At 37.1% G+C, this 26691-nt stretch overlaps 1 protein-coding gene across 2 annotated transcripts in view; it reads right to left on the bottom strand.

Moving 5' to 3' along the window:
* Positions 1-26691, bottom strand: part of SRBD1 (S1 RNA binding domain 1) — a 246975-nt gene that overhangs the window by 173268 nt on the left and 47016 nt on the right. For both annotated transcript variants that reach the window (XM_023735454.1, XM_023735462.1), the window contains 2 exons: positions 25788-25923; positions 11908-12011 (listed from right to left, as the gene is read on the bottom strand). In XM_023735454.1, coding sequence (XP_023591222.1) covers positions 11908-12011; positions 25788-25923 — 240 coding nt within the window. The remainder of the gene's footprint in view (positions 1-11907; positions 12012-25787; positions 25924-26691) is intronic.

Below are 26691 nucleotides of genomic sequence, written 5' to 3'. Positions count from 1 at the left end.
TGCTTTCTTGGTGGTATGAGGTTCCCATGTATCTCTGCTTGCTTCTCTCTTTTATATCTCAAAAGAGATTGCATTAAGACACTAATCTTGTCAACTTCATTAGTATAAACTCATCACAGTGATAATTTACGACACATGAGGAGATCACATATAATCCCATCATCCTGGTAGAGTTTACAACACATAAGGAAATCACATCAGATAACACAATTATACAATACTGGGAATCATGACCTAGCCAAGTTGCTACACACATTTTTTGGGGGACACAATTCAATCCATGACATTCCACCCTTTGGCCCCCAAAAAATCATATCTTTGCAACATGCAAAACATATTCATCTCATCATATCACAGCAAAAGTCTTAACTCCAAGTCCAGATTCTAAAAATTCCTCTTCATCTGTGAAATCTAGAATACAAGTTATCTGCTTCCAAAGGTACAATGGCAGAACAGGCACAAGCTAGACATTTCCATTACAAATGGAGAAATTGCAGGGAAAGAAGGAATAACAGGCACCAAGCAAGTTAGCAGAACACATTACATTAGGCCTCAAGGCTTGGAAAATAACCCTCTGTTCTCTGAGACAATTCACACAATAGCCCTGCCCTCCAGACTTCAGGTATTGGCCACAGTCTCCGGATTCTGAGTGGAGGCCCCTCAGCCCTGGGCTTCAGCTCCGCCTTCCAGGCCCACTGGGATGGCAACTCTGCTCCCTCGGCTTTAGGCGTACCATTCTCCTAGTCCTTCGGAGTTACAACTCCACCCTTAGAAACACCAGAGGCTGTGGCTCCACCCTTTGAAACACTGGAGGTCATGACCATACCTTCTGAGACTGAGGCAGCTTGGCTTCTTGTGTTCCTTGCCTCTTCAGCTTCTGCTTTCTGTGGCCTCTCGGCCCTCGGGCCTCACGCCCGCATCTGCTCTGCTGGAGCAAGTGTTCCAAAGCTCCGTAGCTCCACTGATTAAGTGCCTGGAGGCACCTCACTCCGCCAGGAAGCCTCCTGCACACAGGCACTCAGCTCCCTCGCTCTGTGGGTCAGCAAGCCTAACCCCACCGATAAGTGCCCGAAGGCACCCCACTCTGCCAGGAAGCCTCCGGCGCACAGGCACTCAGCTCTCTCGCTCTGTGGGTCGGCTCCAGCGCTGTCTCGCACTGGTCTCCTGGTTCTGCTGCTGCTGGTTCTCTGTCGCTGCCCCTTCTCTGCCACTGCTGGTCCTCTGCTGCTGCTGCACCTCTATTCATTCACAGTTTCAAAACCGCTTCCACATATCTGTTAGAGCAGCACCCCACTCTTGGTACCAAATTCTGTCTTAGTCATCTAGTGCTGCTCCAACAGAAATACCACAAGTGGATGGCTTTACAAAGAGAAATTTATTCTCTCACAGGCCGGTAGGCTACTAGTCCAAATTCAGGGCATCAGCTCCAGGTGAACACTTTCTCCATCGGCTCTGGAGGAAAGTCCATGTCATCAGTCTGGGAGCTTCTCTGTGCAGGAACCTCAGGTCCAAAGGATGTGCTCTGCTCCCAGCACTGCTTTCTTGGTGGTATGAGGTTCCCATGTATCTCTGCTTGCTTCTCTCTTTTATATCTCAAAAGAGATTGCATTATGACACTAATCTTGTCAACCTCATCCGTATAAACTCATCACAGTGATAGAATTTACAACACATGAGGAGATCACATATAATCTCATCATAGTGGTAGAGTTTACAACACATAAGGAAATCACATCAGATAATACAATCACACAATACTGGGAATCATGACCTAGCCAAGTTGCTACACACATTTTTTTGGGGGACACAATTCAATCCATGACACTGGGCAAAGCAGAAACTCTGTTCTAACTCTTACCTCTGCCATTCTTGAGCAGAATTTACTCTACTGCTTTGGCCGTGCTGCTCTACCAGGCAGCATCTGAGGAATATAAATGCTAGAGGACCAATTGTCGGTGGACATTGGAGAAAAATTATAAGAGAAAAAGCACAAATTCAGCCTTACCTCTTCTGTGTTTTCCTCCATCTACAGCATCTATGCCCTCGCCCTTCAATTGTTCTTGACTGAAAACAATTAATACACTATTGATGGTTTCTAATATATCATTCCCACACCTTAGGGGAACTCTTACCTCTCTTAATTATCTCAGGCTAGGAAATGAACTCAGTATCAGTGAGCAAACACTTAAGCATTTACTATGTGATACATCAGAACTTGGATAATAGCAACTACTTTCAATGAGGCAAGTATTTTAACAAACATATAGCATGATAAATGTAATTATCAAAATATTTAAAAGATATAAAAGCTCAAAAGCAGGGGTGATAGCAGTATAATAAAGTAGTTCATAGCAGGATTCTGAGCCAGACTGCTTGGGTTCAAATTCTACTCTATCACTTTCTTGGCAGATTTACTTACCATGTCTATGCTACTGTTTCATCACCTGTAAAATGGGGATAATCATCTCATTGAGCTCTCATGAATTAATGTGTATAAAATGCTTATAATAGAGCCTGGCACACTCTATGTAAATGTTTGCTGCTGCTGTTACTGCTGTTATCATCATGATCATTAATTTAGGGAATCCAATGTCAAGAAACACTTCCCAGAAGGAACATCTGCAATGGGTTTTAAAAAAAGAACTGTAGTTTACCAAGCAAGGCAAAAGAAAGAGCATTCTGGTAAGAAACCACAGGATGGGTAAAAGCTTAGAGGCATGATAAATTCAAGTAACTACAAGTAGATTAGTACTGCTAGGGCATAAAGTGGCAAGGTCGAGTGGGAGGAAGATGAAGCTAGAAAACAGGGCAGTGGCCAGATCACTACGGGTCTTATATATGATGCTGCTGAGCTTGGCCAGTTAGAAGAGAGAACTTACTCTTGGGTCATGGGACAATATGCTAGGAAGAAAGTCCTTGGAGGCAAGAAGACCCTAATGGCATGATTTTTTTAATGCATAGACCTGATGTCTGCTGGTGTCATGCCTTCCAAGGCTTCCCCACAACTTGTAGGAAAAAGCCAGAAATTCTCAGCATTACCTACCCACATCCTCTCAAAAGTTCCAGCCCGAATAGTCTTTCTCAAACCTCAAGATCCTCCCTTGGCTTGGACTGCTCTGCTCCCTTCTTTCTGCTCCTGTTCCCAGGAACAGAGTGCTGTGGGCCTATTTTACACTTAAGGATGCCTCAGTTATACCCATTCAGACTTGACCTTTAGACCATCAGACCCAGGCCTGAAAGATAACAACTATACCTATTTCCTACATTGTGGAACTCCTTTTAGTTCCTTGCCTCACACCAAGTTCTGCCCGTTCACTCAGTGCTGAGCACACTAAGGAACCTGAACTAGTATACTGAATTCATGTTGCTGTTGTCGTGTGCCTTTGAGTTGATTCCGACTTACAGTGACCCTGTAATCTTTACAGGAGCAGATCGTCAGGTCTTTTCTCCCGTGGAGCCACTGGTGGGTACGAACTGCGACCTCTGGGTTAACAGCTGAGCGATTAACCATTGTGCCACCAGGGCTCCTTATAGTGAATTTATAGTCCTTACACAGCCCTTATTATATCTCTAAAAGTAAATACAATGAGTTTGCTTTATAGGAATTAGTATCTTAAAACTTGATTCTTCCTCCAAGTCAACAGTCAAACACCACTGAGTAAAACTAAGAAGGACCTCACTAAAACAGAACTACACAATATAAAACACATGCTATAAGATGTGCCAAATGGAGCATATCAAGGCGAGGGTCAAAGACTCAAATACCTATAGGGGCCAGGAAAGTACTGTAAACAACTGAAGAAGACCCAGGTCCTAACCTGTATGTTTGTGACGGAGACATGCTTTGTTCACTTATTATCCATAAAGATATATTCTCCTCTTTGGCAAAGAAATGTACTCTTCCCATTTCTTTTATTTAAGATAGACTCTCTGCATTTAGCTTTTATTTTCCCACATTTAAAAGAAAAACAGGTACAGGAAATCGTTCCTCTTAAATCTACTACGCAAAAAACAGCAGCACAATCTTAGCGTAGCACTTTCGCAAAGGGATGTGATAGGCACTTGGGGACAGAATAATTTATTTTACAGGACTGTCCCACATAATTAGCACTAAAAGCTAGTTAAAAAAAAAAAGAGGCCAGGAGCAAGCTCCAGTCATTCATTTGGCAACCTCCAAAAATGCCCTCTTGGGGAAGTGGGGATGGGGAGCAGAAGTGAGAGCCACTAAGGATCTGGCCTGAAGTGGTGAAGACTGTCACAAGACAGACGACATACTGCCATCTGAGGGGCTTACTCAGCTCCTATGAAGTGTTTCCACACCAGAACACAGGGTCAGTGTTAGCAGATCTTCTGTTTTCCATAAGAAGTCAGAAATACCTATTGTATGTGAAATTCCTAAAATTTTCAAGTATTTGCAACTTATTCAAAATTATATGAAACACTTTGTAGGTCAAGATTTTTCAACAAGCCAAACAAAATACGTGACTAGGCAGAATCCATCCTATTAGCAGCTAATACGTGGCCTTACCTTAAAGCATTAAAATCCCTTTCTCAGAGACATTCTCTTCAATTCTCAAATTCCTGAGAATACCCTTCACTTATGACCATCTCATTAGAACCCATAAACACCTATTATCATCACCAAACAGAAATGCATGGTGGGTCTGAACAATTTTAAATAAGGCTGAGCAAGGATATAGAAGATCTGAACACAATCAACAACAGGATCTACCATATTTTTACGCAAATAAAGTGCGCCTTCTACGTTTGCTTGCCAACCACACCCACCCCTCACAAGGTATTTCCGTAAGCAAGCTATACTAATTTATTTTTTACAGCAATATGTAAAAAAAAAACTAGCATAGTGGAGCTTATGAAAATACTTTGTGGTGGGGAGGCATGGTTGGCAAACAAACACAGAAGGCATGATTATGTGCATAAAAATATGGTAACTGATATTTATAGAACACTATACCCAACAACAGCACTGGTGGCAGAGTAGTTAAGCGTTTGACTGCTAACCAACAGGTCGGCAGTCTGAATCCACCAGCCACTCCCTGGAATCCCTATGAGGCAGTTCTTTTCTGTCCTATAGGGTCACTATGAGTCAGAATTGACTCGTTGGCAATGGGCATACCCAACAACAGGAAAATACACATTTTTCTCAAGTGCCCATAGGACATTCACCAAGATGGATCATATCCTGGGCCATAAAGCAAAGTTAAACAAATTTTAAAGAAATTAAATCACACAGAGTATGTTCTCTGAACGTAACAGAACCACATCAGAAATTGGCAACAGAAAGACAACAATAAAATCTCTAAACACTTAGAAATTAATTAATACACTTCTAAATAATCCATGAGTCAAAAAGGAAGTCTCGAAGGAAATTATTTAGAACATATAGTAAATGAAGGTGAAAACATAACTGCTAAAGCTACGCTAAGAGGGAGATTTACAGTTACTAAATGCTTACATTAAAATAGAAAAAAGGTCTCAAATCAGTAAGTTACCATTTCAAGAATGTAAAAAAAGAAAAAGAAACCCAAAATAAGTAGAAAGAAAGAAATAGTAAGAGCAGAAATAATGAAACTGAAAACAGGAAAATAATAAAAAATCAATGAAACAAAAGCTGGTTCTTCAAAAAAAATCAGTAAAACTGACAAATCTCTAGCAAGATTAACAAAAATAAAAAGTGAGAAAACACCAATCATCAGAATCAGAAAAGAAACGGGATAACACTGAAGATCCTACAGCCATTAAAACAATAATAAGGGAATATCTATAATTTGACAATATTAAAAAAAAAAAGACCATTTCCAGAAAACCATAAAATATCAAAACTCAACAAAGAAACTGTATTCGTAATTTTAAAACTTCCATATGAGAAATCTCCAGATGCAGATGCCTTCACTGGAGAATTCTACCAAACATTTCAAGAAGAATTAACACTGATTTTACACAAACTCTTCTGAAAAAAGAAGAGTAAGGAACACTTCCCATCTCATTTTATGAATCCAATATTACCCCGATACCAATACTACACAAAGACAGTACAAAAAGATTAAAAAAAAAAAAACTCAGTATCTCTAATGAACTTATAGCAAAAATCGTTGACAAAATACTTCAAATGAATCCAATAATGTATTTTAAAAAATTATGTATCATGACCAAAGGGGATTTATTCCTCATAGGCAAGGCTAGTTTAAACATTTAAAAATCAATTAATGAAATCTACCATATCAACAAAAATCATATGACCGTATCAACAGATGCAGAAAAAGCATTTGACAAAATCCAACTCCTCTTCATGATCAAAACCCTCAGCAATTTATGAATTTGATAACGAACATTTACAAAAATACCTACAGATAACATGATAGTTAAGGGTAAAGGCAAAATAATTTCCCTCTAAGATCAGGAACGAGGTAACGATGTCTACTCTTAAGGCTTTTATTCAACATAGTACTGAAAGTTCTAGTCACCATAATAAGGTAAGAAATAAAGTGCATATAGATTGCAAAGGAATAAATAAAACTGTTCCTATTTGCTGATAACATGATTGTCTATGTAGAGAATCCAACAGAAGCTACTCAAAAATTCCTAGAATAAGCTAATTCACCAAGGTCTCGGGACACAAAGTCAACACATAAAAATGTATCTAATAAGGAACATGTGGAATGCAAAATTAAAAGCACAATACCACTTACAACCACTCCAAAGAAAATGAAATACTTTGGTATAAACTTAACACAACATGCACAGGATCTGTATCCTGATGAAAGAAATCAACAAAGTCCTAAATAAATGGGGAGGCTTACCATGTTCATTGATTGGGAAGTTCAACATGGTAAAGATGTCAATTCTCCCCGAAATTATCTATACTTTTAATGAAATTCTTATCAAAATCCCAATAAGTTTTTTTTGTAGACATACACAAGCTTATTCTAAAATTTATATGTAAAGGCAAAGGCTCTAGAATAGCTAAAACAATCTTGAAAAGGACTAATAAAAGTGGAAAGAATCATTCTACCATCTGATATTTGTTGTTAGGTGCCGTTGAGTTGGTTCTGACTCATGGCAACCCTATGTACAACAGAACAAAACACTGCTCAGTCCTACACCATCCTCACAACCGTTGTCATGATTGAGGCCACTGTTGCAGCCACTATGTCGATCCTACTATATAGCTATAATAAGACAGTGCAGCATTGGTAGCAGGATAGACACATAGATTAGTAGAATTAAATAGAGAACACAGAAAAAGACCTACACAGATATGCCCAAATGATTTTGACAAAGGTATAAAAGCAATTCAATGGAGGTAGGATAACCTTTTTTAACAAATGGTGCTGGAGCAAATGGACATCCAAATGTCAAAAAATAAATAAATAAACCTAACATTTTATACAAAATTTAACTCAAAACGGATTATGGATTTGAACGTAAAATATAAAACTATAAAACTTATAGAAAAATAAGTGAGTTTATTCATCTGAAAAATCTAAGAGGAAACCTTAATATATGCCTGTAAAGGATGGTATAATAGAACAAATATCATATGATATTTGATTGAAATCTATGGAATTACTACTATTTCCACTCCAAATACATTATTACCCTTGACCTGTGTACTCTGTAAACATTATCTATTCAAAGATTGGTTTAGTTTAGTGTTTTTATGTATTCTTTTCATGCACTTACGTGAGACAATTCTGTTCAATTAAGTCTATATGCAACTGAAAAGCAAAAACCCAAACCCATTGCTGTCAAGTTGACTCCAACTTATGTCTGACAGAGTAGAACTGCTCCATAAGGTTTTCTTGGCTTTAATCTTTAAAAAAGCAGATCAGCAGGTCTTTCTTCCACAGCACCACTGAGTGGGTTCAAACCATCAACCTTTAGGTTAGTAGGTAAGCACACACCATTTGTGCCACCCAGGGACCTGTATATACAACTAGATAACACAGAGAACAGTAATTAATTCATTACCAAACAGTGGGTACAGGACTACTAAGATCACAGCAGAATATTCTAATGGTTATAGAAAACATGAAGGAGTATAGGGATAAATCTGCGGGTTCCAGTCTCTATTTGAGAATAGAAATTCCCTCATCAAGTCATAGACACAAAAATCTGCAAGTTCAAACAATCCAGTCTGGTCATTATACAATCCAGCTCAAACAGGGAAGTGCTGAGATTGTTCCTCCACATATGTTTTTGTTTAAGAGCAAATGTAGAAACTTGAATGATCAGGGTTCTCACAAACGTAATAACTATTTCAGAATCTGACAAGTTTAGAAATTCTTTTCATACTTATCCTCTTGTACCAGCAGCATACAATTCCAAATGATGAATTGTTCAGTTGCTGAATTTGGATCTAGGTATTATTTTTAATACTAACGTTTCTTACTATTCTAGTCAGCTTAGGTAATCACAAGAATTAGTTAAATCACTCTTTACCATATTCATATAGTACTTTATATATTTATAGCTTGATAGTCAGTAAATGGTAGTATCATCTACCTACCTTGTTGTTCAAGCCATACAAGTGCCATGTTTCACTTTATGCCTCTTCCAACCTACCCACCATATAATCAGTATCTTGTCCTACTCCTGTAAGTTCTACCACTTAGATATTACTCAAATCTATTCATTTCCATTGCTATCACCCTAATGAGGGGCCCTGGTGGTGCAGTGCTTAAGTGTTTGCCTGCTAACCAAAGGGCTGGCAGTTCAAATCCACCAGCCACTCCTTAGAAACTCTATGGGGCAGTTCTACTCTGTCCTATAGGGTCGCTACGAGTCGGAATCGACTCAACGGGAATGGGTTTGTTTTTTTTTTATCACCCTAATTCAAGCCACCATCATTACCCTACAGCTACTCTTGGATCCTTTCAAATAATTCTGTGCACTGTAGCCAAAGTGATCTTCTTAAAATGCAATCTGGCCGTGCGATTCTTCTGGTATTGGCTTCCCATCACCCTTAAGATACCAAAGAAAGCCCCTGCATGCCTAGAAAGTCAAATACGATCTGGCCCACGCCGGATCAATATTCACTTCTTGTCACTTCCCTCTCTCTCTCCTTCTGTCTCTGACCTATGTACACTCCCAGTCCTGACTATTTTAGGGTCCCTTATTACAGACTTGTATGGTACATTGTACTTCCCTATGTAACTCTCAGCATACTCCTAACTACTTGTTCAAGGTCCATTTGATTAATTACATTGTCACCAAGGACGGAAGCTATATTTATCCGGTGTACAGGCAGACACGGAACCTGAACAGATGAGTACATAGGGAGAGAGGGAGATAGGAGAAACAAGCACAAACAGAGCAAATAAAAAAAGAAGAAAAGGTTCAAGCAAGCATCCTCAGTCATTCAAATGTGTTTAAAGAAAAGAAAAAATTCCTTGGGAGCAGTCATTTAGTTCTCAGAGAAGTGTTTCAGCTCTAGGAATTAACAAGTCTCTATGAAGAAAAATGGAGTTCCTGGGTGGCACAGACAGTTAAGCGCAGGACTACTAGCTAAAAGGTTGGAAGTTAGAACCTACCCAGAGGGACCTCGGAAGACAGACGTGGCGATACGCTTCTGAAAGGCTACAGCCTTGGAAACCCCATGGAACAGTTCTACGCTGTGCCCACGGGTCACCATGAGTCGGAACTGACTTCATGGCAACCAACAACAACAACATAGAGAAAAATTTCCAGAAACTGAATGAAAAGCACATCACTACTACAGTGATGAAATGCATCATATGTAGGTCAAATAATACTACTAATTACTCATTTGGAATAGAACTAAATAAAATACAATACAGGAAAACTAATTAAATCAAAGTAAGGCAAATCATTCCTTGACATTTACTTAGTATAAGGATAACAGGCTAAAGGCATAACTAATAGTCCTTTAACTATTGAGGACTGACTCTGATACTATTATGACTATTTATAGGAAAATAAACAAGAAGCTGCCCCCAATTTACTGTGATTCATATATAAAGACATTTCTAAAAAGGAAATGAGCACAATAATCTCACTACTTTGTAATAACAGATACCATGAAAGGCCTGTTATATACCAGGCATTGTGCTATACGATTATGTGGAATATCACTTAATTCTCTCAAACCTTTGAGGAAGGTATTACTCCCCATTTTAGGAATGATGAAACTGAGAAAGAAATTAATATACCCATGGTCACAGGGGAAGGTAGTAATGTAACTGGAATTCAAACTCAGATACATTCAGTTCTTAGAACATTGCTCTATGAAACTATCTTAGAGTTTAATTATATCTTAAAGTTATCTAATTTCTGAATATATTTTTTTAATCAAGGGTTTCTTTTAGGTATTTATTTCCTTTCTATTTTTAATGAAATGTATTTGTTTATTTACAAAAGAAATAAACATTAATAAAAATGACAACTATACAGAAAAGTATAAAATAGAAAATTAAAATCTCACATTAGAGCTAAGGAGTAGACCATTGATTATCTTTTCAGACATCTTCCTAAACATACTTATATTTTTACCATTAATAGAATATACTACAAACACTGATTATAAACTTTTTACTTTAAAAAGATATATTTATATATTTACCTCTAGCTGAACTTTTTCAAAATGGCTACATGGAATTCCATTGTACAGATATACCATGACTGGCCTAAGTAATTTACTGATTAACATTTAAATTGTTGTTTTGTGTTTTGGTTGCTTGGTTAGTATTATTTGGTCACTGAGTAAGTTGATCTTTCACGGAACTGGCTTTTGGCAAACTGGAATCCAAGGAATTCATGCAAGAGCTATGCTGGATGAGAGTGCTAATTCCCAAAGTACACAGCACTTGTTCTTCTCAAAGAACACTTCATTCAACTATGCAAGCAGCATTCTCAGCAAGTGCTCTAACATGGAGCTAGCTAGTTAGGAGCATATGCAAAATCTACATCTCCTAAATGCTAAGTCACTTTACCTCTTTGTATCAATTTTCTCATTAGTCAAATGGTGGCTACAAAAGCCCCTCTACCTACCAAATAGATTACTGTGAAGACCAAAGGCACTCTGAAAAGTTAAGCCTAAAAGTTAAAAATGCTATGCAAATATGTGATGCTATTTTAAAAAGTTCACTTAACAAATACATAAAGGATAATAAGCTACATAAGTTTAGAGATTTATATTGAACTCTTAAATAAATCTGTTTGTTTCAATCATCTTTAATATATAAAATATTTTAGGTACACTACATACAGCATTTTTAAAGATTTATATTATAATATTCAATAAATTAAAATTTTGTTCCAATCATCCATAACGTACGAACCATTTTAGGTATGCTATATACAGTATGAAGAGCCCTGGTGGCACAATGGTTAAAGCGCTCGGCTGCCAACTACAAGGTCAGTGGTTTGCACTCACCAGCCGCTCTGTTGGAGAAAGATGTGGCAGCCTGCTTCCATAAAGATTTCAGCCTTGGAAACCATATGGGGCAGTTCTACTCTGTCCTATAGGGTCGCTATAGTTGGAATCGACTGGACGGCAATGGGTATATACAGCATGGTGTTTTTGTTCAATTATTTTTTCATGAGAGAAAACATACTCTTTAAAAAAAGATTCAAATGGTACAGAAAGGTATTAAAGTGAAAGCTCTCCTCCCCAAAGACAACCTCTACTAATAATTTCTTCTGCATCTTCCAGATATTTTTCTATTTAAGCAAATACAACACATATTTTCATAAAATGCAAAATGGACACTATATACATTGTTCTATCACTTGCTTTTTTTGTTTGTTTTTTAACATAACAGATATCTTTCCATATGAGTTCATATAGATCACTATGCATTTTTCAGAGGGGAAAAAAAAAAGAAATTCTGTAAAAATAAAATAGAAAAAAAACTATACACAGACCTGTTTTGGATACACCATCTACAGAATTCATTCTTCACACCATCAGGAATGTTGACCTTGACTGTCAATATCTTCAAATTTTCTCCACGGTTAATTGCCAGAATCTGAATGCAAACATATATGGCAAAAATTGATGATTTACAAAATATATAAATGATAAATGTAACCAGTCAACACGTGTGAAAGAAATCAAACCTAGAGTAATATAAATTTATTTGTTACTTACCAAAAATTTATTAAATAATAATCACATGTTTATACTTTTTCAAGTAACATACCTCACTAATAAATAAAATTATACCACACTGTTCGAAAATAAAACACAGGTACAAAGTTTATGATAGTCACAGGAAGACACTCTGGTGATCTAAACTCTCATTTCAGATTCTACTAATTGAAAATTTTTGATCATATGGAAATAGAAGAGTGTACTTTTTATATTTGTGAAAAGATATTTACAAAGACAAACACAAAAAAGCAAAATAATTAGTGGAATGTTAACTGCTAATAATTATTACCATTTATTGAGCACTTGGAGCCTTGGTGGCACAGTGCTTGGCTGCTAACCAAAAGGTCAGCAGTTCGAATCCACCAGTTACTCCTTGGAAACCCTATGGGGGAGTTCTACTCTGTCCTGTAGGGTCTGTATTGGTTGGAATCAACTCAACAGCAATGGGTTTTTTATTTTATTGAGCACTTATTAATTGCCTAGCCATTCTAAGCTCTTTAAATACATCTTTCCATCACTAAATACATCATTTAATCCTTACAACCACTGGTGATATATGTATTACCATTTTCACTTTATATATTAATTTTTCTGAGCCTAACTTGCCCCAAATCACAAACCAAAGGAGGAATTTAAGTTCAGATCAATCTGTCCATGCTCTTAATTAATGTTACATAAAAGAGCAACGATTTTAAAACACATTAAAAACACTCCTTAAAGAAAGGCAAATGAAACCTAAAGCAAGTAGAAAGACGGAAATACTACAAGAATGGAGAGCAAATTAATGAATTAGAGAATAGAAAAAAATAGAAAATATCATTGAAACTCAGTCTGGTTCTTTGGAAGATCAACAAAATGAGAAATCCTTTGCTAGAATGACCAAGAAAAAATAGAGGAAACACTCAAATTACTAAAACCAAGAATGAAAGACGGGACACTGCTATGGACCTTACAGAAATAAAAGCATACTATGACCAACTGTAATTAAAAAATTTAGACAACTTAGATAAAATGGATAGATTCCTAGAAAGACACAAACTATCAAAACCGAACCAAGAAGGAACAGAAAATCTGAATAGGCCTTTAATAAGTACAGCAATTGAATTAGTAATCAAAAAACTTCCCACATAAATGGATCCAGATAGAAAAGCAGAAAAATGTGAAACAGGACTTCAAATTTTCAAAAACCCCAGACTTAATGGACCCACCAACACAGGAGAAATCCCTGAGACTACTGCCGTGAGATACTCAAGCTTTGAAATGAAACTATCCCTCAAAGTCACCTTTTCGCTAAATAGCAATTAACTCATAAAGTAATGAATATCACCCTTGAGTACTGAGCTCTTTTATGAGACCAAATGGTCAACAAGTACTCCAAAGTATAGATGAGAAGGCTGGAGGGCTGTGAGAATAGGTTAATGGGAATGAAACAACTAAAACAGAAATAATGAGACTATTGTTACAATGTGAAGAATGTAGCCAGTAAGACTGAACAGTATGTGTAGAAATTGTTGAATAGGAACCTGTTTTGCTGTGTACATTTCCACTGAAAATACAATAAAATATTATTTAAAAAAATTAAAAATAAAAACTTCCCATAAAAAAAGTACAGAACCTGATGGCTTCACTGGTGTATTCTATCAAACATTTAAAGAATAATTAACATTTCACAAACTCTTCCAAAAGATATGAGGAAGAACACTTCTCAACACTTTCCAAACCAGATAAAAATATCACAAAAAAAAGGAAACGACAGACCAATATCTCTATGAATACAGATGTAAAAATTCTCAAAAAATACAAGTAAGCCAAATCCAGCAACATATAATAAGAATTATACACTATGACCAAGGGGGATTTAACCCAGGAATATGAGGTTGGTTTAACATATAAAAATCAATTAATGTAATGTAACATATTAATAGAATAAAGGCATAAAAAAAACTGCATGATCATCTCAATGAACGCAGAAAGATCATTTGACAAAATGCAGCACCGTTTCATGATAAAAACACATAAACTGGGAATAGAAAGGAAGTTCTTAAACATGATGAAGGGCTTGTACAAAAAAACCCACAGCTAACATCATACTTAATAAATAGTCCTTCTGGATTGAACTGTGACCCCAAAAATATGTTAATCCCAACCCCTATACCTCTGATTATAATCCCATTTGGGAATGGGTTTTATTTGTTATGTTAATGGGGCAATATTAGTGTAGGGTGTGTCTAAATCAATCTCTTTTGAGATATAAAAAGCATCAATTAAGAGAAAGTAGAGGTAGGGGAAGACAGATGCCATGCCACATGAAGATCACCAAGGAGCCAAGGACTCAAAGCTGAAAAAAGACAAGGGCCTTCCCCTAGAGTAGACAGAGAGCCTTCCCCTAGGGGCAGTGCCCTGAATTCGGACTTCTAGCCTCCTGAACTGTGAGAAAATAAATTTCTGTTTGTTAAAGCCATCCACTTGTGGTATTTCTGTTACAGCAGCACTAGATAACTAAGGCAATGGTGAAAGTATGCATGCTTCTTCTGATCAGCTCCTATTCACTCCACTCATCAAGGGAGAATCCCCTGTCTTAAACACTATGAGACCGCCAAATCTATATCAGACACTGGACAGATGAGACTGACAACAGTTTATTAGTCACATATAGTCACAGCCCAGAGGATGAGGATACCGCACACCATGCCAGGCTACACAGAGGTGGCACTGAGGAATGGAGTGACCCAGTAGGGGCTGTGGGAGGCAGGCTTTGTACTAATAAGAGGGTAGAGTGCCCCTGGATCCTGCAGGAGGATGTAATTGGTATGCTTAAATAATTCCACAGGTGGGAGCAGATTAGGTTGAGAACCAGGTGGTGTGCAGCTGATCAGGCTGACAGGGGAACTAGCAGGGTAGAGACCCTTCCTGATGAGTGCGGTAGAGGAGGAGCATGTCTGGGGAGAGTAGGGGAACTCACAGTTAGGCCTTTGGGGCCCAGTGAGGCTCAGAGATATCAAGGTCCCATTGCCATCGAGTCGATTCTGACTCATAGCAACCCTATAGGACTGAGTAGAACTGCCCCTTAAGGTTTCCAAGGAGCACCTGGTGGATTCAAACTGTCAACCTTTTGGTTAGCAGTCCAGCTCTTAAACACTACACCACAGGGTTTCCAAAGGTGTCAAGGTAGTACTTGAAAAGGTAGGCCTAAGATCACTTGTATTCAACATTATATTGGAAATTCCAGTCAGGACAGTTAGATAAGAAAAAGACATAAAATGCATTCAGATTGCAACGAAAGAAGGAAAACTATTGCTATTTCCAGATGACATGATCCTATATATAGAAAATCATAAGGAATCAACTAAAAAACAACTATTAGAACAAATAAGTTTAACAAGGTCACAAGATACAAAATCAGCATACTACAATGAATTTCTATACATAAGCAGTAAACATTCTAAAAATGAAATTAAAAAGACAATTCCATTCATAATAGCATGAAAAAATTAAAATACTTAAGAAAAATTCAAATAGCACAAAAGTTACACTCTGAAAACTACAAAACATTGTTGAAAGAAATCAAAGAAAACCTAAATAAATGGAACAACACTCCATGTTCATGTATCTTAAGACCTAATGTTGCTAAGATGGCTATTGTTGTTAGGTGCCCTCAAGTCAGTTCCAATTCATAACGACCCTATGTACCACAGAATGAAACACTGCCCAGTCTTGTGCCATCCTCACAATTGTTGTTATATTTGAGTCCACTGTTGCAGGCACTGTGTCAATCCATCTCCTTGAGGGTCTTCCTCTTTCTCACTGACCGTCTACTTTACCAAGCATGATGTCCTTCTCCAGGGACTGATTCCTCCTGATAAAACATGTCCAAAGTACTTAGAAGTCCTTCCTTCTAAGGAGTATTCCGGGTATGCTTCTTCCAAGACAGGTTTCTTCATTCTTCTGGAAGTTCATGATATATTCATTATTCTTGGCCAACACCATAATTCAAAGGCATGAATTCTTCTTCTGTCTTCCTTATTCACTGTTCAGCTTTCGCATGAATATGGGGTGAGTGAAAATCCCATGGCTTAGGTCAGGCACACCTTAGTCCTCAAAGTGACATCTTTGCTTTTTAACACTTTAAAGAGGTCTTCTGCAGTAGATTTGCCCAATGCAATACATCATTTGATTTCTTGACTATTGCTTCCATGGGCGTTGACTGTGGATCCAATTAAAATGAAATCCTTGACAACTGCAGAATTTTCACCCCTTATCATGATGTTGCTTCTTCGTTCAGTTGTAAGGACTTCTGTTTTATGTTGAGGTATAATCCATACCGAAGGCTGTAGTTTTCGATCTTCATCAGTAAGTGCTTCAAGTCCTCTTTGCTTTCAGCAAACAAGATTGTGTCACCTGCATATCGAAAGTTCTTAATGAGTCTTCCTCCAATCCTGATGCCGTGTTCTTCTTCATGTAGTCCAGCTTCTCAGATTATCTGTTTAGCATACAGATCAAGTATGGTGAAAGGATACAATCCTGACACACACCTTTCCTGATTTTAAACCACACAGTAGCCCCTTTTTCTGCTCAAATGACTGCCTCTTGGTCTATGCACAGGCTCCACATGAGCACAATTAAGTGTTCTGGAATTCCCATTCTTTGCAACGTTATAAATAATTTGTCATGACCCACACAGTTGAATGCCTTTGCATAGTCAATAAAACACAGAAAAACATCTTTCTGGTATTCTCTGCTTTCAGCCAAGATCCATCTGACATTAGAAATGATATTCCTCATTACACATAATCTTCTGAATCCAGCTTGAATTTCTGGCTGTTCCCTGTCGATGTACTGCTGCAACCATTTTTTAATTATCTTAAGCAAAATTTTACTTGCATGTGATATTAATGATATTGTTTGATAATTTCTGCATTCTGTTAGATCACCTTTCTTTGGAATGGGCACAAATATGGATCTCTTCCAGTCAGCTGGCCAAGTAGCTGTCTTCCAAACTTCTTGGCATAGAAAAATGAGCAAATCCAGTGTTGCATCTGTTTCTTGAAACATCCAGTTGGTATTTTGTCAATTCCTGCAGCCTTGTGTTTCGCCAATGCCTTCAATGCAGCTTGGACTTCTTCCTTCAGTACCACTGGTTCTTTATCATATGCTACTTCCTAAAATGGCCGAATGTCGACCAATTCTTTCCGGTACACTGACCCTGCGTATTCCTTCCATCTTCTTTTGATGCTTCCTGCATTGTTCAATATTCTGCCCATAAACGATGGCTATACTCCCCAAATTAATCTATAAATTCCACAAAATCCCTATCAAATTCCAAGCTAGCATTCTTGCAGAAACTGACAAACTGATCCTAAAATTCATATGGAAATTCAAGGGACCCAGAATAGCCAAAACAGTATTGAAAAAGAAAAACATGTTGCAAGACTCACACTCCCTGACTTCAAAATTGACTACAAAGCTACAGTAATCAAGATAGTACTGGATGTTACTAACCAAACCAGGGAGCAGAACATTAACTTTATGAACTACGTTATGCCAATTGACTAAGTTATCCCACGAGACTATGGTCCTAAGCCTTTTAACCCAGTAAATCAATCCTGTGAGTTGTCTGGATATGTCTAGGAAGTCTCCATAACTGTGCCCCCTATGTGCTTTATTACATACATGGCTATATATGCAGCACACAAACATGTATTCACATATGCCTACAGATATACCTATATCTGCATGTGCATGCAGTCACATATGCCTTCCTATGCACATATATGCATACACTTTCTACCTATGTAACCATACACACATTTTTTCAGTTGTTTTTACCACTGCTGCAAAATTTTTATGTTATAGCATTTACCGAAGTTGTCCCTTTTTCTTGTTTACTTCTTAGAGTCTTCATTTACCTTGGTCAAGCTGTGCACACGTCACCTATATTTGGTATTGCCTTTCTCATCACCAGAAATAACAAATGTCTAATCGCTAGAAGAAGCCATGGTGGCACAGTGGTTAAGAGCTTGGCTGCTAGCCAAAAGATCGGCAGTTTAAATCCATCAGCCACCCCTTGAAAACCCTATGGGGCAGTTCTACTCTGTCCTATATGGTCACTATGAGTCGGAATTGACTCAATGGCAAAGGGTTTTGTTTTGTTTTTTTGGTTAGTCTCTAGAAACTGATTCCCCCCTTCCACTCCTATGCCTAGTAACCATCAAAAAACATTTATTTCTGTGTGTATATCTATTCCCAACTTTGTATAATAGTGGAACCATACAATATTTGTTCCTTTGTGATTGACTTATTTTACTCAGCATAACGTCCTCCAGATTCATCCATATTATAAGATGCTTTGCAGACTCCTCATTATTCTTTATAGTTGCATAATATTCCATTGTATGTATGTACCACAGTTTATCGATTCATCCATCGACAGGCTATAGTCAGTTAATTTTTGACAAGGATGCCAAGACAAATTAATTGTGAAAGAAAAGTCTTTTCAACAAGTGGTGCTGGGACAACTGGAAAGCCAAACGCAAAAGAATAAAACTGGACACTTTTCTTATTCCATTTACAAAACTCAAAATCAATCATCTACCTTAACATAAGAACCAAAACTACAAAACTCTTAGAAGAAATTGTAGGAGAAAATTTTCATGACCTTGAATTATAAAGCCATTTTAGATAAGACACCAAAAGCATATACAACGAAAGAAAAAATTAACTGAACGCATCAAAATTAAAACTTCTGCACCTCAAAAGAGATCATCAAAAAAACTGAAAACACAACTGACAGAATGGAAAGAAAATCTGCAAATCACATATCTGATAAAAGACTTACATCTAAAATATATAAAGAACTCTTACAACTCAACAACTAAAAGATACAAACCCCATTAAAAACGTGCAAAGGGTCTGAACAGAAATTCTTCAAAGACATACAAATGACCAATACGTACACGAAAAGATGCTGAACATCACTAGTCATTACAGGACTGAAAATCAAAATTACAATGAGAAACCACTTTATACTCACCAGGATGGCTATAATAAAAAAGATGGATAATAAGAAGGGTTGGTGAGGATGTGGAGAAACTGGAACCCTCACACACTGCTGGTAGAAATATAAAATAGTATAGCCACTTTGGTAAACAATCTGGTAGTTTCTCAAAATGTTAAACATAGAGTTACCATAAGATTCAGCAATTCCACTCCTAGATATATACTCAAGAAAAATGAAAACATATGTCCATAAAACACTTATTCCTAACAGCCAACAGTGAAACAACCTAAACATCTACTGACTGATGAATGGGTAAATAAAATGTGGTATAGCCATATAATGCAATATCATTTGGCAATAAAAAGAAATGAAGGGCTGACATATGCTAGAACATGGGTGACCTTTCAAAACATTATGCTAAGTGAAACAAATCAGATGCAAAAAGATGTATGATTCTATTTATATAAACATCCAGAATAGGTAAATTTAGAGAGACAGGAAACTGGTTGCCTAGAACTGAGGGGTAAGAAAGAAGGAAGAAATGGGGAGTAGCTGATAACGGGTGCAAAAATTCTTGTGAGGTGATAAAAACGTTCTAAAACTGACTGTGGGGATGAGTGTAAACTCTGTGAATGTACTAAAAACCACTGAATTTTACAGTTTATGTAGATGAATTTTATGGTATGTAGATTATATTTCAATAAGCCTTTCATTTAAAAATACTCCTTTATAAGCATTCTTTAATACCAATATTGAGATGTTCGATTTAATCACAAATTAACCTAATAATTTAATCAAGTTCACCAACAGCCTCTATTAAGTAGCATTTGCTAGTCTAGTTTATAACTAAAAATTATAGAAACAGCATTACCGCAATATATATTCATTTTTCAGTAATTCATATTGGCCTTCCCACAGTTAATGAATGGGGTTTTAATAAACTGAATTCTCCCCTTAAAGGATACAATGTGGCACATTTCTATGAGGCTATCTAACAAAAACATACTTACACTTCCTATCTGTGGTGAAACAAGCTTAAAATAATTCAGCTTACTACTTACAGAAAATGATTCCAATCTGTAAAGTTCACAATCTGTTTTTCATATTGAAAAGAAAGTCAGAAAGGAAAAGCATACATCTTTTTGTAACTATAATTTATATAAATTTGAAAGCTATTTTAATATAAAATGTTAAGTATGGTACAAATCCTCCAAGTTTAAAAAAAAATATGAAGCATTTTTTTTTCTCTTTTTTTATATAGTTGAGAAACTGAACACTGGCAGAAATAATGACAAAAAAATTTTTTAATATAAAATAAACTTTAGTTTGGGCTAGGCAAGGGCCATAGAATGTGCTAGCTCTCTAACATACTGAGGAACACTGAATAGTAAGTAAAATTCTTCATACATGAAATTAATTTTAATAAATCATGCAAAGTACAATAAACTGAAAAAAGAATGACTGAATTCTGATTTATGTAAGTATACTATTATATCAAAATATATTATTGGGGATTTTTTGTTCTTTTTCCACCACACCTAGTAAAGTCATAGGTCTAACTTTAGAAAATCCTGATACAGGAAGACCTATGGTGGGGAAGGGAGAGAGGTAAGAGAAATAATACAGCTTGGGGCAGAAACTGAAGTTGAAGATGTAGCAGTGGATTGAAGCTGAATTGTTGCAGATGGCAGCACTTAGCAGGAAACAGTCAGTGTAAAAGACAGGAAGTGGGACATCAGTGAAAGAGGTCACAGAAGAGAAAGACAAGGCCTCATAAGAGAAAGCAAAAGCCAAGTTATAAACTCATGTGGTAGAAAGGACCACACTGAGGACCAATTTGGAGAAGAAAGAAAACAAGATGCAGCCAGAAGAATTAATTTGGTGAACAGCTATAACAGCTATTCCCACAGTAAATGAAGAAGTTCCAGGTAATGTTGCTCCTTTACTGTTATCCTTCATCATTTTCCTTTGTTTCTGAATGCTGGGGTTCTGTATGCTGGGTATCTACGTGGAGGATGAGAAGAAGAGTTCAGAGTCAGGGACATGAGGTCCCAACACCAGGGGGACTGGGAAGCTATCTTTGTGAGCTGGCAGATCATCACTCCAGCCGCCAAAATAACTAATAAGCTCTTCATAAAACACAGAATTATTTTGCAAAACTGACACACACAAAATGCTCCAGTTTCTCAAGCCTCTCATGAGCACTGTCACAACCCAGAAGCCTGTGTCAAACATAAACCTGAATTCAATCACAAACTCAATATGTCATATGTGTTAAATACAATAGTTAAAATATATATAACAACAAAAAATGTTTTCAAGCAGAGATTAGAAAAGCACAGATTTTATAATATAGAGGTATTTGTATTTTTTTCCAAAGTTGCAATAAAACTGCATCACCCAAAGGAGAACAAAACATGACAGTAAAATCAGTTCTGCAAAAAGAAGTTTAGTATATTTAATTAATGGTTTTGTTAACAATTCTTTTTTAGTAGACTATAAGTAGGTAAGTAAAATTTCATTGCACTTAACAATTTTTTAAATTATTGAAAGCAGTCACTTCAGTGTGAATAAATACAGTGTGTGCAAAAGTAAAATAGACAATTTCAGGTACAATAATGAAACACTTCAAATCTTCAAGGACAGGAACCATGTCCCCAACCAAACCCAAACCTGTTGCGTCGAGGTGATTCTGACTCATAGCAACCCTACAGGACAGAACAGAACTCCCCCACAGGGTTTCCAAGGAGCGGCTGGTGGATTCGAACCGCTGACCTTTTGGTTAGCAGCCAAGCTCTTAACTATTATGCTACCAGTGCTCCTGTCCCCAAGAGTATTCAATAAATAATAAGTATTCAGGAGCTATTTATGAGATAACTGAAGACTCTTCCTGGTATGTTACACCAAAACAAACAAAAACTTCTTACATTTATATCATCATAGTATTTTTAATGATGGAAATTAAATGTGACATGAAAGTTAAAGCATTCTAACCTTTTTTCATTATACTCTCTCTTCATACCAGTAAAATGAAGACAGGAGGAAAACAGAAATTTAAAAAAGTTATTTATTGAGGACTTCCAGGTATAGAGAAGAATGGCAATCTCCTGATTTTAAATCACCCCCTCACTGTTCCCAAAGAACCATAAAATCAATAAAGACAACAAATAAAACAACAAAGGACCCAGACCTTCAGCATTCCTAGGAGACAGAGAATTAGACTGGTATCAGATTTCTCAAAAAACAAAAAAACGTACAAAGCAAGGCATCAGCAGAACAACATATTCAAGAAACTTAACAAAAAAAAGTACAAACAAAAAATAGTACACTAAGCCAAGCTGTCCTTCAAGTATCAAGACCATAGAAAAAGAATTTTGAATGTAACAGAACTCAGAGACTCCTGTACACATGTATCCCTCCTGAGGAACATATAGGACAAATCCTGTCCACTATTTTTTTAATGAATAAAATTTTATTGGAACACAACCATGTTAATTCATTACGTATTGTCTATGACTGCTTTCATGCTACAGTGGCAGAGTTGTGTAGTTGCAAAAGAAGCCATCTGGCCCACAGAGCCCAAAATATTTACCCTCTGGCCCTTTACAGAAAGGAAGTCTGCAAATCCTATACTAGACTTCATTCACCAAACAGAAGACTGGGAAACTCTGGCAAAAAAACTAAGGGCACGTATTTCATACATGTAATCAGGGCTGGGACTAAAACGGGTGGGGTCGACTTCCATTAAGAAAGTATGGGTTGAAAGTCACAAGGAAAGCATTAGAGACAGAAAGGGCCACATAAACCAGAGACTGCATCAGCCTGAGACCAGAAGAACTAGATGGCGCCCAGCTACCACGAATGACCACCCTGAAAGGGAACACAACGGAGAGTCCCTGTTGGAGAAGAAAAGTGGGGTGCATAACTCAAATCCTAGTAAAAAGATCAGACTTAATGGTCTGAGACTGGAGGAACACCAGAGAGCATGGCCCCCAGACTCTCTGTCAACCCAGCACTAAAACCATTCCCAAGGCCACCTCTTCAGTCAAAGATTAGACTGGACTATGGGACATAAAATGATACTCATGAAGAGCGTGCTTCTTAGCTCAAGTAGATACATGTGACTAAATGGGCAGCTGCTGTCTGGAAGTGAGATGAGAAGGCAGAGAGGGTCAGGAGCTGGTTGAATGGACATGGGAAATCAGGGGTGGAAAGGAGGAATGTGCTGTCACAGTATGGGGAGAGCCATTACGGTCACATAACAATGTATGTATAAATTTTTGCATGACAGACTAACTTGCATTGTAAACTTTCACTTAAAGCACAACAATAAAATTTAAAAAAAGAAAGTATGGGTTGTAATCCTGATTCCAAAGTAGACTTAAAACTAAAAAGCATTAAAGAATATAAATAAGAATACTTTGTTAGGTTAAAAGTCACATTCCAGTTCTGGGATAGAATAAAGAACATAGCTACTGCACTTTGAAGAATTACAACAGCCAGGGGAATGCTTAATGAAGAAAAAGGCTGCTCAATTTTGGTAAGCAAGCACTGTGATGTTTCAATTTACCCTCTTACCATTCCCCACTGCCCAGCGCAGTGGCCGCCCTGAAGATAGTAACCACATTCCTAGTGTAAGCTGTTGCAACCAGAGGGAGCAACAGGGACCTTCTTCTCAAAGAATTGTGGTTGTGTTTTTTGACCTGTCTGGTGGCTCCCTAAAGGATCAGCTCAGGACTTGGCTTTATTTCTTCTGCCTCAGAGCTACCCCAGGGCAGAAGCACCTTGCTGGTAGCATTTGTCAAAAACATTTAAAGGTATGTGTGGCCAAAGCCACCTGGGGAAAGGGATAACAATCAAAACACAAAGACAAAAAGAAAATCTTGAATGCAGCAAGAGAAAAATGACTCATCACATTACAAAGATCCTCCATAAGATTAACAGCAGATTTCTCATCAGAAACCACTGAGGCCAGAAGATAATGAGATTACATATTTAAAATGCCAAAAGGAAAAAAAAAAACAAAAAACTGTCAACCAAGAATTCTATATCCAGCAAAACTATCCTTAAAAAAATGAAGAAATTTTTACAAAAAAAAAGAGTAGCTACTGAGGCTGCTTATGAACAGCTAAATACCTCATGGGATTTGGTTCCTTGCTTTGGAAATTCAGGATCACGGTTTCATGGGACATCCCAGTTAATTGGCCTAGCAACGTGTTTAGTGCTTCTGTTCTACCTAATAGTTTGTTGCATAGTGCCCGGGGTCTTAAAAGTCTGCAAGGGGCCATCCAATGCACAACAACTGGTCTCTGTTCGCCTGGAGCAAAAGAGGAAGAAAAAGAGTCAGGAATAGGAGGAGGAAATGGAATATGTGACTGATGCCTACATGAACAACTGCCTCCTGGGCCATGAAGCCAGAGCAGGATGGTGCCCAGCTACCATTACTGAACATTTTGATCAATGATTCTACAGAAGAATCCTGATCAAAAGGGGGAAAATAGAGAACAGAATAACAAATTCTCATAGAATTCAGACTTTCTGGATCATGGAGGCTGGATGAACTCCTGAAATGACTTCCCTGAGATAATCTTTACATCTTAAACCAAAAAGATCCCCTGAAGTCATCTCAAAGCCAAATAATAGCTTAACTAGTAAAGACTGTCTGCCTTGAGCCTGTGCTCTTTTAAGAACTATCTATATGGGATCAAACTGACAATAGTAACTTGAAAGATTATATAGGAAACTTAGGGGGTAGTGAGTTTATGTTAATGAGGGAGATGTAACTCAGAGAAAGAGGGTGAGAATGGTTGCACAACTCAAAGAATGTAATCAATGTTGCTGAATTGTACATGTAGAAACTGTTGAACCGATTTATGTTTTGCTGTGCCTATTCTCAAAAACACCACCAAAAGAAATAAAATTTTTAAAAAATGAAGAAATTAAGCCATTCCCAGATAAATAAAAACTGAGTGAGTTTGTCACTGAAACACCTGTCCAACAAGAAATGCTAATGGAAATCCTTCAGGCTAAAAAGAAAGGACACTGGACAGTGACTTGAAACCATATGAAGAAATAAAGTACCAGTAAAATAAAGTACTGATTTACATTAGTAAATATAAAAGCCAGTACTGTTGTATTTTTGGTTTGTAACTCATCTTTTATTTTCCCCGCTATAGGATTTAAAAACCACATTCCATAATGTAGATATGACTTCAATTAGGAAAACAATTAAGAAACTGAAAAATGAAAGGATTGGCATACAATAACTATGGTTTCTAGAACCAAGTGAGAGCTCTCACACTTTTAATCGAGATCAAGTATCTCTGATTTGCATTTCACGTGGAAAAGATCCAGAATTGAGCTCAAATCCAAGTATCTGACAGGAAAGATCACAAGCCAGAAAGTCAAGATAACCAAGCTGTTATACTGTCAGCTCTGCTAATAATTCTCAGTCTTTTACTAACATCTCTAGGTCTTGAGTTGCCCATTTGTGAAATGGGAAGAATATGACAACACTATAAGAATTTATATAAAGAAAAAAGAAAATAATTGACTTTAAATTCTTTAAATCCTTGGTAAGTAAAGTGGTAGGCAAATCCAAAGTATTATCATTATTACTACTTATCAGTATTTATAAGCAGTTTCATTCTTTACCTGATGATGATGGATGTTTCTTATGGAGCATGAAAAATTCTGGTAGAGCAGAAATTTGTCGACATCTTTCTCATTTACCTTTTTTGAGGACACTTTCGCAAGACATGACTGGATACAAATGTGTCTATTTTGACACCTGTTCAGATACACAAATGTTCAACAAACAGGCAGTTAATAATATGTGCTTTAGTGAAAAATCACCTTATGTGGAAACAAGGATAGCAAAGGGTAGTTAAGCCCATAACAAGGAAGTATTTTTCTTTTTTAAATCCTGCCCAACTATGAAAATAATATTATTGACTCATCACCAGGGAACCCAACTCTTTGCCTATTCATGCTAGCACAGGTCCAGCTGATCCACTTATACACCACCCAATCCCCCAATAAAATACCTAAATGAGTTCAGATACCATTTGCAATAATGCAAAACACCAAAATTATCTACAGGAATCAGACCAATAACTCCAGCCTATATGGCATCTTGCTCTAACTGCTGAGTTCTGTAGTCACAACCAATAAAAAGCTAAAAGAAGGGAAACGGAACATGTTAGAATAGCTTCCAATGACAATTTATAAAACTGGACCAAATTTCAGCAACATAATTATAAAAACATACTTAAAAATACTGGTAATTCTCAGATAAGTAAAGCATTTTGGAAGAAGAACCAAGTGGGAGGCCTCACACTACCTGATTTTAGAGCCTATTATACCACCATGGTAGTCAGAACAGCCTAGTACTGCTACAACAACAGATACATAGACCAATGGAACAGAACTGAGAACCCAGACATAAATCCATCCATCTATGGGTAGCTGATATTTGACAAAGGCCCAAAGTCCATTAACTGGGTAAAAGACTGTCTAACAAATGGTGCTGGCATAATTGGAATATCCACCTGCAAAA

Source organism: Trichechus manatus, unplaced genomic scaffold, assembly GCF_000243295.1.
Source record: "Trichechus manatus latirostris isolate Lorelei unplaced genomic scaffold, TriManLat1.0 scaffold00005, whole genome shotgun sequence".
Classification (NCBI taxonomy): Eukaryota; Metazoa; Chordata; class Mammalia; order Sirenia; family Trichechidae; genus Trichechus; species Trichechus manatus.
This window is presented reverse-complemented; position numbering and strand designations above follow the sequence as displayed.